The sequence below is a fragment of the Callorhinus ursinus genome, unplaced genomic scaffold (genome assembly GCF_003265705.2).
Source record: "Callorhinus ursinus isolate GAN/ISIS: 27379988/994484 unplaced genomic scaffold, GSC_fseal_2.0 scaffold49, whole genome shotgun sequence".
In the NCBI taxonomy this organism is placed as follows: domain Eukaryota; kingdom Metazoa; phylum Chordata; class Mammalia; order Carnivora; family Otariidae; genus Callorhinus; species Callorhinus ursinus.
Window position 1 is genome coordinate 5,995,346 of NW_027397111.1, and position 15,905 is coordinate 6,011,250.

The following is a 15,905-nucleotide window of genomic DNA, read 5'->3' on the forward strand; positions in this document are numbered from 1 at the left end:
TGTTCTAAGCACTGGGGGTTCCTCAGAGAACAGAGCAAATCCCTGACTTCACAGAACTCACGTCTGAGTCAGGAAAGACAACAAGCAAGACAAAAAAAAAAAAAGAAGAAGGACTTCAGTGGGTGCAGAGGGAACAGGGAGATCGAATGCTTAGAAGAGGCTTTGCTGAGAAAATGACTTCTGAGTAAGGAAGTGAGGGGAGCTAGCCATGGGGTGTAGAAGGAAGCGCAAGAGCAAAGGCCCTGAGGTGAGATGTGCCTGGCGAGTCTGGGCCAATGTGGCTGGAGTAGAGAAGGCAAGGGGGCAGTGGGTGGGTGGGTGAGCTCTCAGGGTCTTAATCACCAGGAGCCTTGTAGGGTCTTCTAAGTGTTAGGGACTAAGTGTAGGAACTCGGTCTTTCATGCTGAGGAGACAGTTGGCCATTGGAGGATACTGCCAGTGCAGAGAGGGGCATAGCATGGCAGTGTCTTCCCCCGGCCTGTGGGTCTGCTCAGGTCCTGCTTGGGGCTCCCTGCCTGCGCCTGCCACAGAGCTCATAGTGGCGGAAGGCGGGGGGAGTGCTTCCCTGCCTCTGTGTTACACTGTGCCCGTTGGGCCCTCTGTGTGGCTGTCTGGTGGAATAGCCTTTCAGTGTTCGCTCCTGGCCTGCTGTCCCTAGGACCCAGACAAGCACCCAGGCTGGGTGAGAAATGGGCCAGGATTACAGGGTTTGTGCTGTACTCAGAACCCTCTAAACTCTGGCTCTGCTCCAGGCTGTGTTCACTGTGCTGTGCCCCGCTTAATCTCTGCCATGAGTGAGCTGTCCTTGGGGAGCTCTCAGCTGTCTGGATATATACTTCTTCTGAGTACCCCCTCGGTTGGTCAGGTGCGCTCAAGTAGGTCCAGACCCCAGTAGGAATTGTTATACTCCAGTATAGCCCAAGTCTGCTCCTGACAGGTGCCTCAGCCCAGGGTGACAGACAGCCCTTGGTCTGGCCCATCACCAGATGTGTCCAGATGCCCCTGGACCCTTGTACTTCCCTGGAGCCTCTTTTCCTGTCACACCAACATGTCAAAGATGGTCCTCCTTTGCTGATGACCATGTCAGACTGCTTTCTTACTAGACAGAGACGGGAGTTGTTGGGTGTAGACCCAGTTAAGTGTAGGCCACTTGTCAGTGGACATGGAAACCCCTCCTCTGGGGGCTAGACAGTAGCAACATCTTTCAGAGCTGGGGACCTCAGGGCAAAGCCATTTATCTTCTCCATTTGAACTTAAGAAGTGTCAGAAGGGCACCCTGGTGGGGTTGTGGGTCTCTGTGGTTCCTTAGGAGCTAACATTTATTATGCCAGACCCTGTGCTAAGCTCCTTACATGGAACATCTCATCAAATATGCACACATACTCTATGAAAAGGGTACTAATATTATCAACGACACTTTCTGGTTGGGGAAACAGGTGCACAGTCTAAGCTAGACTAAAGCAGCGAATGGTAGATCTGGAGTGTAAAACCCAGATTCTGACTCCACAACCAGTCCTCTTAACCAGCCCTTTGGATGTTGCATGGAAGGTAGAGCAGGGAGTCATCATGCTCTACCTTCTTAAAGGACCAGATAGTTAAGTATTTTTTATTTTTTAGGCCACATGGGCTCTGTTGCACATACTTGACTCTGCCCTTGTAGCTCTAAAGTAGCTGTAGATAATATGTAAGCATCTGGATGAGGCTGTGTTCCAGTAAAGCCTTATTTACAAAATAGGTGGCAGGCCACATTTGGCCCTCAGACTATCGTTTGCCCTTTGAGGTATAGAGGGAAGAATGTGAGGGTTGGAGGGAGCCAGACCTTTCTCCAATGCCCCCTGACAAAGATTGGTCATTTAACCTTTTCATTTGGTTTCTTCATGTCTAATAACTAACCTCTACGGGGTACTTATCAACTAACTTATTTAAAATGGTTTATGGAGCGCCTTGCAAGAGATGCGTACTGTGCTGGGGGCACAGCAGGGAGCCAGACAGATGTTGACCTGCCCACACGCGTGAGCAAGACAGAGATAACTTTGGGTAAGGACATCGGCTGGCATGGTGCTTGGCTCTGGCAATTCAACAGAGAGGACTTCTTGCCAGTGCTGTGCCCCTGCTTGATCATTCAAGACCCACTGCTTTCCAGTTTGTTGTGGTTTATACCCATGCTGAGCAAAAAGACGGGAGCACGTGGTAGAACCTAGGACTTGAGTATGTTTATAATACATTTTTATGCAACACAGGTCTAACTGTGAATCATAGTTTTTTCATTAACTGATCTCATTTTACTTGGTAATATCCATTTAGGTAGGTATGTGAGAGCAGTAAAACTCCATTTCTTTTAAATATTATATGATTCCGTTGGCTCACTGATTTAGATTTTTACTGTCCCCAACATTCCAAATGAACAAGTCATAACATCTTTTTAGAGAGCAAGGACCTTTATGATCACGTAAGCCCTGGGCCTCCCTTCACACATGCCTCGGAGGGGAGAACAAGTGTGCGCTGGGTTCTGGAACTTTGGAACTTTGAGTGGCCACCACATTTCTTGCTTGGTCATAGAAATGCTCACATGGTTTGCATTTTACTCCTTCTTAGGTCCTAATCTGTTTTGTATATCTGAGTTTCCTTCCATCTCTTTAAGGAAAATTGATCTGCCATGTTTATCTATGCAACTCTTGTGTGTCCCAGCCCATTGCCACGTAGAGCTAGTGTGGTGTAGTGGTCAGGACCGCTGCCTTGGGGGACAGACCTCCCGGGACTGACTGTCCCCTACTTCGCTTCCTTATGAGTGAGTCAGGGCAGGTTTCTCATCCTCAGCCTGTGCCTTACTTTCACTACCTGTAACACGGAAACGAAGATAGGTCCCCAGCTCACAGGGCGCGTTGAGTTGATGGGGGAAAACCCTTCACAGCAGAGCCTGACTGGTGGTCAGCACTCAGCGGGGGTTAGCTATGATGGTTCTCCCAGGAGATACACGTACCTCCAGTACGGGGTATGTCCAAGGACATGGTCAGGAGAGGTGAGGTGCCTTCCACAGGTTCACCCAGCGCCTGGGAGCCCCAGCCCTGATGACACGTCTTTGGGCGTCTCTCTCACTGAAGTCTCTGGCATCAGTATGCTTGCTCTGCTTCAGAATCAAGGGCTCTCTAATTTGCAGGGAGCCACAAAAGCCCCCTTCTCTCGAGACAGCCTTCGTGCACCTGCAGGGACAGGGAGGGGCTTCCGCCCCCAGAGCACCCCTTCCATGATAGGAGGATTCTGGGTGTTGGAAGGCCTCCTCCCCTCTCCCAGATTGGTTCTTACGAGAGCCCCCCAAGAGGAGGTGGGAGTAAGAGCTGTGGTCTGCAGTGCTGAGCTCCCCAACCTGGAAGACCCTGGAACCTTAGGGCCTTGCCTGTGTCTTTACCCGGCATAGGTGTGTGTCCTACGCCCATAGGCTTCATGCAGATGGCCGGGTGGTCATTGGCAAGTGTCGCAAGCCTCCCCCTTCTGTCCCTAACCTGGTTCTGCTTCCTCTGGTCTCTGTCTCATTCCAGGCTCCCGGTGCCATCTCTCACTTACATCATGTTATGAGCATGGCGGGTACCATCAAGTGGGCTTGGCATCTCTGTCCAGTTTCTCTGATTTCTGAACTTGACTACCTGTCTCTCAGAATGAATGCCAAAATTCTGACCCATCAGCTTGTGTCCTGGCAAGACCTACCTGTTGCTCCCATAAAAGAGAGATTGAAATGACTCACCAGGAGCCCCTTGCGAGGTGCTAGGCTAGTTACCATGCATTGTGTAATTTTCTGAGACATATGCTGGCCTAAGTGCTGAATACACATTATTTATGTAATCCTCTCAGATCCTGGGCAGTGGGGGGGGGGGGAGGGGGGGGGGGGGGTTGGTATTAGTATACCCGCATTAGAAATGGGGGGATCAAGGTGTAGAGAGGTTTAGTGTTTGCTTGTGACCATGTAGCCGGTGAATGGTGGAGCAGGGATTTATCTGAATCCATGTCTGTGTGGAATCCAAAGCTCCTGCTCTTATGGGTAATTATGCCCCCTTCATTTTCTTAGAAAACTCTAGGGAAACCATGAGCTTGTGACCTGGTGTGGGGGCTGCCCCTACCTGCAAATCGACCAGGGGTCCAGTTGTTCAGTGTCCAGAGTGCATGGGTGACCCCTCTGTGCCACTGATTTCCCTATTCTGGTAGGCACAGTCTGGAAGCAGCAGAAGGCAGTCTGGCTGGGGGTCCTTGGAGCCAGGTGAATGGCACTCGGCGGGGCCAGGCCACTCACAGCAGACTAGACAATGGAGAGGGAGGTAGGCCAACAAGAACCCCGGTGAGAGGACCTGGGTATGGAGCAGGCTCAGGACTGGCAGGGAGTGGGGGTGCAATCTTGGGAAAGAGAAGCAGAAGCCCAGTTTGAGGGCTAGGGCTAGCATCTCTGGTGGGGAAAGGAGGGAGTTCTGACTTGAAGCCATGGGGCATAAGGATCATATCTATCAGCCTCTCGGTACACCCTATAGGGTATATTTCTATATCCCTTGTGCCTAGTGGTTGTGGATGAATGGATGGATGAAGGGATGATGAGTGAATGGATGAATGAATGGATGGATGGATGGATAAATGAGTTTGAGGAAGCATAAGGATTATAGTCTATTCTCCCCGCAAATCTGGGGAGACCCAAATATGGGGATAAGATTGTTTTACCCAAGGTGGTGGTGAGGAAGGGAAAGGGGTTGTCATATGGCATTTGTAGGGGTGCGCTCTGACCCGCTGTCTCCTTGTCTCTTCTTTCTCCAGAGGCTCCCGCCAAGCCTGAGGAGGCAGAGGCTGAGCCCTTCACAGACTCCTCTCTGTTTGCACACTGGGGCCAGGAGCTCAGCCCTGAAGGCCGGCGCATAGCCCTGAAGCAGTTCCAGTACTACGGCTACAACGCCTACCTCAGTGACCGCCTGCCCCTCGACCGGCCCTTGCCTGACCTCAGACCTAGTGGGTGAGCAGAGTCAGTGGCTGGGCCCTTCTCGACCTGCCTGTGGGGAGATGGGGTCACCACGGTGCCGGTAACAGAGTCAGGACAGGGCATTCGAACTCTGGGTCCCTCTCCTGCTTCAGCCAGGGCTTGTGCCCTCAGCCTTCAGGGGGCAAGTCCCTCTCCTCCTCCTCCTCCCAGAGCCTCAGTTTCTCCATCTGCCAAGCAGGGGGAAGGCTTCTTCCATGAGAGATGTTTAGGATTAATAGCATAATTTATTCCTCACGGGCTCTAGAATCATCTGGTATTCCTGTTAATAAGTCTTTTTAACCCAATTAGTTGCATTTTTATGAACAATTATTTTTATTCTATAAATTAGTATTTAAAGTATATCCATCTTCCAGGGCTAACAAGTCATTACACCTGACACAGGAGTCTGTCTTGACTTCTCTCTTTGTTACAGAAGATGTTCCCTTAAGGTTCAGTTAGAATTTTTGTTACTCCTAATTATTAAAAGTGTGGACATGTACCACAGCTGAGAAAATCTCATTAACTTTTGTGAGTTCCCCCCATAACTTCTTTCCCCCTCTTTCTCCTTATTTTTAAATTTTTCTTAAAGCTGCAAACTACAGTGAGCTTATATCTAAAGGAAAGATACAAATATCTTTTTCAGGAAAGATCTTGCTGCTGGGTTTGGAGGCTATGTTCTTTTAGGGAGAAAAGTTCAGTTCAGTTCCATAGACATTTGTTGAGCACCTGCTGTATACTGTATAGTTGAGTATGGTTTTCCCTGGCCCAAGGAGAACTTGGCTGGACCCTAGGGATGAAAGAGCAGCTGAGGATCTACAAGAGCTAGAAGAGTATATATTCATTTAAAGGATATTTGCTGAGCATTTATATATGCCAGCATAGTCTAGGCACAGGGATAGAGCAGTGAACAAAACAGACAGGAATCCTTGCCCTCACAGAGCTTACATTCTAGATGGGCAGGGACACATAATAAACAAAACAAAAAAGTCAAATATGTAGCATGTTAGATGGTAGTAAATGCTGTGAAAAGACAGAAAGTTGGAGAGGGGAATAGGGACTTCCCAGAACAGGAGGAGGGGTTGGGTTTTTAGTGAGGTGGTCAGAAAAGGCCTCACGAAGAAGGTGACATTTGCGCAAACGTCCAGAAGAGATGAGAAAGCGAGCCATGTGGATACCTGGGGGGAAACTTTCTAGTTAGAGGAACCAGCAGGTACAAAGGTCCTGAGGTAGAAGTGTGCTTGGCATGTTTGAAAAAGGAGGCCCATGCAGCTGGAAGAGAGCAAGCAAGAAGGCGGTAGTCGGAGACGAGGTCACAGGGGCCACGGGAAGCAGATCAAGTAGGCCAGTGGTTCTCAAACTTGGCTGCACATTCAACTCATAGGGAGCTTTAGAACAATCTTGATGCCACGGCCACACCCTAGACCAATTAGGTAGGAGTTTCCAGATGTGGCCCTCTGTATCCGTATTGTTTAGAGCTCTCGGGTGATTCCAGTGTGCAGCCCAGGTTGAGACTCGCAGGCAAGGGGCTTTGGGGCTTTGCAGGCTGCCGCACGGGGCGTGGCTTGTACTCTGTGAGGTGGGGATCCAAGGGAAGCGCTCGAGCAGACTGGTAATATGCTCTGATTGTCATTTTCAAAGGCCCCCGTGGCTGCCGTGTTCAGAACAGACTGAAAGAGCCTGGGAGGGAGCAGGGAGACCGGTTAGGAGGCTTCTGCCTATCCCAGTGAGAGGTGCTGGTAGCTTGGGCCGTGACGGCAGTGGGCAGGTGTTGGGATGGGGTTGGCTTCTGGGGGTATCCCTAAGGGGACTTTATCTCAACGCCACAGGGTCTCAGCCCCCCGGGAGTGCTGCAGAGACCATGCCTGGGCCTGCAGAGAAGCAGGTCTGATATGGGCAGAACCTAGAGGCTCCAGGAAAAGGGTCCTCAAGAGGAGTTGGGGCCCCAGGACTCCTGCAGGGGCCTTCGCCTTGATCTTGGCCCACACAGGAGCTGCAGACTTTGCAGCCGGCTCCGACGTAAAGCTTAGGCCTTGCTCAATGCACGTTTGTTCCAAATTAGAGGGGAACTGAGAAGGAAGCTATGGAAACGGTGGATCTTACAGACTGCGGCATGACGGTAACAATGACTGGCATTTACACAGGGCTTGACGTGTTGGGAATGCCCTTCCCACCTGGACCACACCAAGCTGCGCCAGAGGTAGGGAAGGAACTGGCACATTCTCCCCCTTCAGAGTTAAGGAAACTGAGGAACAGAAAGAATAAGTGTTATGTCTGAGATCACACAGCTGGATAAGTAGCTGAGCTGAGACTCAGCCCCATGTGTCCAGATGCCAAATCCTGGCCTTTGATGGTAGCCCACGGCTGTGTTGTTAGGAGCCAACTGACACCGGAGCCCCTTACCCCTTCATCGAGAGATGTGCCCTGTTGCTATTCCTTCCTACTTCCATGGGAGAGAAACAGAAAGGCGAAGGGTGGAAGGGAACTGAGGCCATGCGGCCTTTCTCAGAAGGGCAGGCCCCCCTTGCAGGCGTGCTCTAGAGGCAGCACGTTTCAGGGGGCAGTCCAGCCTGGGCTTCCTGAGTTTGCGGAGAAAGGATCTCTGAAGGACTCCAGGTGGGCCGAATTCTGAGCAATAATCGCAACGGAAAGACCTTCCCTCTGCACAAAGCTACAGTCTATGGAGCTTCCATGCCTCCTCTGTGGGGCAAGGTGCCTTTTCATGGAAGGAAAAACGGAATCTCTGATACAAGACAGAGCTGAGCCTTCTCCGTGAGCCTCCACCAGTGTCCTCTGCAGGGGCTTTAAGGATGCGGTTTCTCTCTGCACACGTACTTGGAAAGCTCTGTCTAGCTCCGCTTCAGATCCTGTGCCAGACGCACAACCAAGACCGGAGAGCTGTTGGTGAACCACTCAAAACAAGGGTGTGCTTAGCTGAAACAGGGCCTCTCTTTGTCTGTTAATTTCCCTAAAAACATTCCTGCCTTGTAACAAGGTCATTGCTGCTTAGCTTATCCTGTTTAACTCATTTTGGAAACATTTTTTCAAAGTCTTTACTATCATCCCATTCCAAATTACACTGGCAAACATTTCTATGGCATGAGCCACGTTTGCAGGGATGCATTTGGCACTTTATTTCCGTTAATTCTTGGACTCCTCGCAGTAACCTTCTGGAGTAGAGACTTGTCTGGGAAACCCACCCTGTTCTTGATTCTCCTACTCACAATCCTTCTGACACCAGCTGTGTGGGGGTTTTCCATGCCAGCCAATTCTGTGACACTAGCTGGGTGCCCTACAGTTCAATTCAGTTGTAGCTCTATCTACCAGCAGTTAGCATCAGTCCCACCGGCTACAGGCTCAGTCCCGTGACACCGCCCCCACTCGGTTGTCGTCACCTGTGCTTCTGACCCGCTATAAGTAAGGTCCCCACCGCCTGTCCTGGAGTTCAGTAATTTGCTAGCACTGGTGCAGAACTCAGGGAAATGCTTACACTTAGCAGTGGATTATGAGAGATGTAAGACAGGATACAGATGAACAGTCTGATGAGGAGATATATAGGGTGAGGGCCTGGGAGGGTCCCAGGCACAGGAGCTTCTGTCCCCATGGACCTGGGGTAGATCACCCTCCTGGTATGCGCAGATGTGTTCAGCAACCTCGAAGCTCTCTGAACCCCATACTTTCGGGGTCTCTATGGAGGCTTCATCATGTAGGCACGATGGATTATTAACTCACTTTCCAGGCCCTCTCCTCTGTTCCAAACTTCTAATCATAGCTTGGTCTTTCTGGTGACCAGCCCGCATCCAGGGCCCACCAAGAATCACCTCATTAGATCAACAGATGCTCCCATCACCCAGGAAATTCCAAGGCACTTAGGAGCTCTGTGTCAGACACTCCTGTCACTCAGGGAATGACAAGGGTTTTAGGATCTCCGTGTCAGGAACTGGGGTCAAAGACCAAATATGAGTAGAAACCAGGGGCAGAGATCAATAGATATATTTCTTATTATTTGACAGTATTATTATTCGTTCCCATTTTACCAAAGAGGAAACTGAGGCGCGGAATGACTGTAACATCTGTTCAAGGCTGCTAGTGGCAGAGCTGGCTGGGGTTTGAACCCAGGTAGTCGGGCAACAGAATTTGTGTTTGTAACTGCCACCACGCTTACTGCCTTGACGTGTCAATTTGTGACACTCTAATGGGGATGGGGACTGCTTGAACAGTATGTAGCACTGGGCCCATCAGTTCGTCTGAGTCCGGAAAGTTTTCTCTAAGTGCTGGAAAAACTGTTTTGCTGAACATAAAACCCATTATCGAGGCAGAGAATGAGGCCTTTGCTACAGGTAATGTTGGGATATGAGGCAAGGCGGGTGGGGGTGGGTGGCATCTGGAGAGGAAGCACCATGCTGAGGAAAGTCTCCGGATGTATCTGGCCAGGTGGATCTTGCTTCATTCTCGGTGTCCTTGGGGACTTCTGTCCCTGGAGGTGTCCTTGGATTTTGCACTTTGCTCTTTGTATTCTTGGGTTTGCTCTTCCAAGTTCTAACCCTGACACTATGCTTGGCTTCATTCCTGGACTGGAATGTGGGTGATCCAAATCCTGCCCCACCCTCTCTTCTGTCATTTCTGGCTGGTCCTTTCTTGGTGCTGAAAAATGCGATCTGACCCACTTTTGTCATCTGGCTGAAAGGACCATTCTATACTCAGGGCCTTATACACAGCAGAAGACATAATGAGAAGGAAAAAAGTCCATCCAGCTGGTTGCTAGGCTTTATTAATTTATTCATCCCACAAACATGTATTGAGCTCCAAGTATGTGCCAGGCACCCAGTAAAGCACCAGACAGAAAAACCTCGAGGAGCTTACACCGTAGCAGGAATCTAGGTGGAAGGTAGTGGGAGAGCAGGGCAGGGGATCCCAAAGCTTGCTGACCATCTCCTGGTCTCCTGGCAGAGGGGCCATTCTTGCAGGTTAGGAGTAAGTCAGGGGCTGGACTTGGATGGCCCACGGAAGCCCTGTGGCCTCTGTGGCAGGGAGGCAGGACCCAAATAGGCATCTGCAAGGAGCCTCCTTTTACCGATTATGACAGCCCTCCCCTGGGGAAGGAAGGACATGGGAGCCGGAAGTGTGGCAGTTTTATGAGCCTCATCGGGGCTCTTTGGTCTGTGCAGAGAAAGGACAAATTTCCTCCAGGCTCCGGGACAGTTGGCTTTGAGGGAAATCAAAGTGCCATTTATTCTCCTTTCGTTGTTACAACAAGCGCCATCCAGGTGAGAAGACCTGGGAGAGACAGGACATTGGTGTCTTCCTCCGGTGACCCTCCTGGACCTCACCCCAGGAGGGGCCTTTGCCAGATCTGGGCAGGGGTTTGCCTACTTGCTTCCTAGGTTGGAAAGACTCCCAGGTCTCATGATTGAAGGGGAGAAAAGCTGCATCTCAACCTGGGGGGACTTTGCTCCATCCCTCCCATCCCCAGATGCAAGCTCCGAACGTTCCTGCGGCTTTCTCGGTGTGCTTGAGCACACAGAGCGTCCCAGTATCCGCCCTCCTCCTCCTTATCTGTAGGCTCCAAAATAACCCACCAGGGACAAAAAGGGAAGAGGGGAAAAACAAGTGTTATTGGGGTGTGGACTACATTTGTCAAAACTCATGAAATTCACTTAAGATCTGTGAATTTTACCGCACGTCGATGGAGCATCCGTTTTTTTGAAAAATGAGGGTGGAAGAAAGAGATCAGGGAGGTCTCTGCCTGCGGGATGGAAAGAGAAGGTGGAGGCAGCATCCCTGGGGGGCCACTGAGAAGATGGGTTGTGATTGTGGGGGAGGAGGCTCATGGGGGCTTGAAGCCGCTCAGCAGCTCAGGGCAGGAAGGTACGGGCAGGCGCCCACCCGGCGGGAGCAGGTCGAGCAGGTGACGTACGGGAGCCCGTTGTTCCACAACGACAGGTGCACGCCGCATTCTTTTCTGCAGGCCGTGGTGGTTATTTCTGACCAGGAGCTGCGGAAAGTGGAAGGGACGAGTGCCTGAGCTAGTGGGTATTTGGGTGTGGGTAGGAGCAAGGGAGCTCCAGGTGGCAAGCTTCAAGGCTTAAAGTTGCCATGGCAACTCTATGGCCTACCTCCAAGGTAGTTCAGGGCAGAGCCTCCGCCAGGTACTATTCCTGCCTCTCGCTGGGAGATCCTCAGAGGCTCCTGAGTCTGTCAGTGACCGTGTCACCTTTCTTTCCAGTGTCCCCTGAGATCCTTCTCCCTCCCTCCCAGGGGGTAGGGTGGACTGGCTTTTGGGTTGACTGGGGGGGCTCAAGCTTGAGACAGAGTGATGAGGGTATGATCTAAAGGGGGTTAGACTATTTTCTGCAGCCCCAGGAGGGAGCAACTGGGACAGATGCACGCGCGCGCGCGCGCACGCACACACACACACACACACACACACACACACACACACCAGCCCCATCCTGTATGAATATCCAGGTAGAAAGATCTGGAATGGGAGTATAGCAGAGAGAGAACACAGCATGGAGCCAGGGGCTCAGTCCCCCTAGGAGCAGGTTAGAGTGCATCCAAGGTGACTGTGGGTATTTGCTGCCACCACTGGGGTGTGGCCACAGGTTTGCATGTATGAATGGGAGGGCTGTAGGGTCCTCAACTCTGGACTTTGTGGGCCAGCAGGGATGGTTGGGTATGTATAGTAGACAGAATAATGGTCTCCCAAGGGCGCCCATGTTCTAATCCCTGGAACCTATGACTATGGTCTGGTACATGGCAAAGGAGAATCAAGGTTGCGGATGGAATTAAGGTTGTTCATCAGCTGCTTTTAAAATAAAGAGATTATCCTGAATTATCGGGATGGGCCCAGTGTAATCACAGGGCACTTAAAAGTGGAAGAGAGAGGCCGAAGAATCAGGCCAGAGGAACGGCAGTGTGACAAGGACTCCACCAGCCATTGCTGGCCTTGAAGACAGAAAAGAGCCATAAGCCAAGGCACGGGGGCAAGCTTCAGATACTGGGAAAAGGCAGGAAAACAGATTATCACCGTGAGCCTCAAGAAGGGAACGTAGTGCTGCCAACACTGTGATGTGAGCCCCGTGAGACCCGTGTCAGACTTCTGACCCGCAGAACTGCAAGATAATAAATGTGCGTTGTTCTGAGTCACCAAGTGTGTTGTGCTTTCTTGCAGCAGCAATACTAGTATTAGGAAACTAGTACAGTGCACAGCCTGTTGCACAGGATCCCGAGAAGGCTAGAGGGGCTCTGTGCTTGGTTTAATGCTCTACTGTCACCGTGTTAAAACTCAGAATGATTTGTGAATACCACCATCTTCTCCCTTGGCACTGGGCCCCACAAATTATGTAGCTGGTCCTGGGGGACAAGGGGGATGGCTCAAGGGGGAGCAGCTGGGATCATGATTGCTGGGCCATGTGGGAGTTGCTACCCAGGGGCTTATGATTTTTACTAAGAGCTACCACTTGCTCACTTACCATGTGCCCCGTGCTGGGCAGACTGCTTAATGTGTATTTTCTAATTTCACTTTATCCTTACGTCTCTTGGAGGTAGTTATTATTATTTCTGTTTTAAATAGGAGAATACTGAGTATTTGTCAAGTTAAGAAGCCTACTCAAGTTCCCACAGGTAGTATGTGGCACAGCCAGTATTTTCAGCTGGGTCTTGTGTCTTTAAGGACACCACCTTGGCACGCTTGCCCTCCCCGGCCCAGGCGACTTTTTCTGGTCTGGGATCGTGGCTCTGTGGAGGTGACCCAGAGATCTATGGAAGATGTGTCCTCCATGAGAGCAGCTTCCAAACAAAGGGGAAACACCCTTAGTAGTGATTCTGCTATTGCATTGAGAATGTTAACCATGCACAGTGGCAGGGGAGGGGGTGTCACACTCCTTTACTAAAGCACTCTGAGAAAACAGTTCTGATTCTTAATGTGAGGCTCATTATGGGCCAAGAGTATCATGTCGGCTCTTCTTAAAGATAATATAATCTTGAGCTATATTAATAGAAATATAATGCCTTTAAAAGGGGAGGTGATAGTTTTGTCTGTTTTGCCACTCAGATGACAAGTGCAGGATTGGATTGTAAGGGATATAGAGAAAGGAGTATGTTCAGAGGAGAACGAGTCAAGAGAAAAAGTGGGGAACATGACAAACTGATGCAGTTTCTGCTTAGATTATAGAGTACTATAACAAGCAGGTTGATCTCCAGCAAGTTTCCCAGCCTCTCCTATGCCTTGATTTTCCTATACACAAATTAGAGATGGTAATATGAGAACACTGCCTGACACAGAGCAACTGCTATTTAATTTTTTGTGACTTGCATCATCTGAGTCTTTGATCTGTAAAAGAGATGGCTTGGGGGGACATGACCATGACTTTAAGTCCCCGGAGGACTGCTGTGTGGACAAGGAACCACATGGGACAGGCCATCGGCCCCGGGGTTAGGGGAGAGGAGAGCCAGGCAGGTCAGATGGAGGGATTTCTCCCCAGCCCCAGAGTTCTGGGCATCAGAGGCCGGAGCCAGGTCTGATGGAGAGCAAAGATGCCCCATCCTCCTTTTTCTGACCTAAGGGGCCCACCTTCCCCCACCACGCCTTCTCCTGGCCTGACCTGCTCACCAACAAACTCACCAGAGACGCTCAGTCCCTGATGTGCCTTCCCTACCAGCTGACTTGTTCCCTGGGCCACTGTACACGTAGCCACAGGGATTCCATTTCCCCTGGATTTCCAGTAAGATGTTTTAGGAACAAATGGTTTCTCTGCTTCCTGTCAGTTGTGTGCATTTCAAATGACTCTTTTCTCTCTTGTCTTGCTTACAATCGACATTTGATATAGCAGATCCTTTCTCCAAATTGGTATAATCACCTGTAAGATGTTTGTAGGAGCTCTCCCTCTGGACGAAAGCTGGACACTTTGATGATCACATCTACTTAGTAGTTTACCTGTCTGTGGTTTCTGATCAGACGGGCCTGTTTCTCTCACCTTGCAGATGGTTAAAGCTCCCAGTTCTTAGATGTCTGCTGTCTCTTCCACAGCTGAGCCAGAGGGATATCCCCACGCCCCCCGCCTCCCGCCTCTGCCCGGGCTCCGTTTACTGCTCTGGCTTATCAGAGGAAAAGAGAAACTGGATAACATGACTAACAGATGAAGCTTCTGCTTAGATTATAGAGTGATGTTTAAAACAGGTGGGTTGCAAGGCCCGGTCTCTCATTTCCAAACTGGTTGACCTCCCACAAGGTACAAAAGCCCCTTTGTACCTTTCTCGTAAGATAATCCATTTGTGTTGTTTTCAGGCACCAAGTTTATAGTGATTTTTTATGGCAACTCTGTTCATGTGAGGAAATCATACAGGGTACTGTCAGCGACTTACTGTTCAGCTCAGCGATTCCTGCTCTGCCAGGTCATGCTGGAATTCCCACCCACAGGCCTTTCATGGGCCTGAATTAGTTCTGTTCGTCATTTGAGTATTTATTCATTTGTTCATTCAGCCAGACACCCAGGGGCTTCTGAGTTTCCATTCTGTGCTGCACGTGGTACGAGGTACTAGCCATACCTGGTGAGTAAAGTAGATGTGGTCTTGACCTCATGCAATTTATAGGCTAGCGGAGACGCTGGTGTTTGTTAAATACTCACATAAAAACATGTTGCGATGGCTTGTGAGTGGCATGCAAGTAAGGCAGAGGAGGCTGTGAGAGTGACGGGGGATCCAGTTGCAGCCCAGGAATCACAGCGGGCCTCTCCTTCCTGGGGCTCCTGCGTGCTCTCGGAGCAAGGAGCTGAGCTCACGTGGCAACCGCAGATGGCTGGGGTTCTTTGTAGGCTGATGTTCATGCCCAGTCACGTCATCACACAACCGGAAGCCTTGTGTTCAGGTGTGGTGGAGGGGGGCATGGTTCAGGATGGCCCAGGGAGGCCCGAGCCTGCCTCCTCCTGACTCACATGTTAGAACGCTGTCTCTAGTGGTGACTCTCTGCACCTCCAGCTCCCAGACCTGTCCTGTTCCAACCCCATCATTTCTACTGCCCCAGACTCCTGCTTCCTGCCTCCTGGGGTATCTCACGTTCAACCTTCGCACGAGAGAGGGCTGGATCGGGTCACGGGTCCTTCTTCAGTATTGCCAGATCTGGCTACACACAGCTCCTGGGCCAGGCTGCCCTATATGCTGATGGCCATGCTGTTGGTAGCTACGTGGAGCTCAGGAATCAGTCTCTGGTCCCATCAGTGGTGGGCCAAAGGATGAAGCCACGAGACAGAAGACCCAGACCCCTTTATACCAGGAGTCACCGGGATGGTTTATCCCAATGGGAATAATGCACCAGGAAGAGTTTCAGGGTTCACGTGCCCAGCAGGGCTTTATCATCTTTGCACACATCAGACATACAACATCCTCTCCATCTTTCATCAGATAGCAGCCTGGAGTGACTTCTGTTCTGCCCCCCCCCACCCCCACCAGGTCTCTAGCTTGTTACAACACCATTGTTTTGCCGGACCCATCTCTGGGTGAGAGTGGGAAGGAAGATACAGACCCTAGTTTAGCAGGGATTATGAGTATAGGCTTTGGAGACAAATGAACCCAGGTTTAAGCCCTGGAAAGTAACTGAACTGTCTTAGCCCTATTTCCCTCATCTGTAAAATGGGGATAATGGTGTTTGCCATATAGGACTGTAGGAAGGAATAAATGGGGGGGGGGGGAGTAAAAATATCCGTACATCTCCTAGCATGGTTTACGGCAAATCGTGAACACTCAGAAAATGGAAATTATTACTATTATAATTTCCAAATATTCTACAGGGGGTCCATGGGCAATAGGGTAGCAGGCACCATGCAGTCTCTCAGGTGTAGAGGTCATGGAGATAGAGATGCCAGCCAGAGGGAGTAAAAATTTTGACTATCCTCTTGCTCAATGAAAATCTCCTCATTGC

The 15,905-nt window shown here is 50.5% G+C and overlaps 1 protein-coding gene and 1 long non-coding RNA gene across 4 annotated transcripts in view; one reads left to right on the forward strand and one right to left on the reverse strand.

The window, feature by feature from the left end:
• The window catches only part of GALNT18 (polypeptide N-acetylgalactosaminyltransferase 18), a 356,353-nt gene that overhangs the window by 167,778 nt on the left and 172,670 nt on the right, over positions 1–15,905 (forward strand). For all 3 annotated transcript variants that reach the window (XM_073882914.1, XM_025848485.2, XM_025848484.2), the window contains exon 2: positions 4,792–4,984. In XM_073882914.1, the coding sequence (XP_073739015.1) occupies positions 4,792–4,984 (193 nt within the window). The remainder of the gene's footprint in view (positions 1–4,791; positions 4,985–15,905) is intronic.
• Positions 1–15,905, reverse strand: part of LOC112806162 (uncharacterized) — a 53,733-nt gene that overhangs the window by 5,703 nt on the left and 32,125 nt on the right. The window lies entirely within an intron of this gene.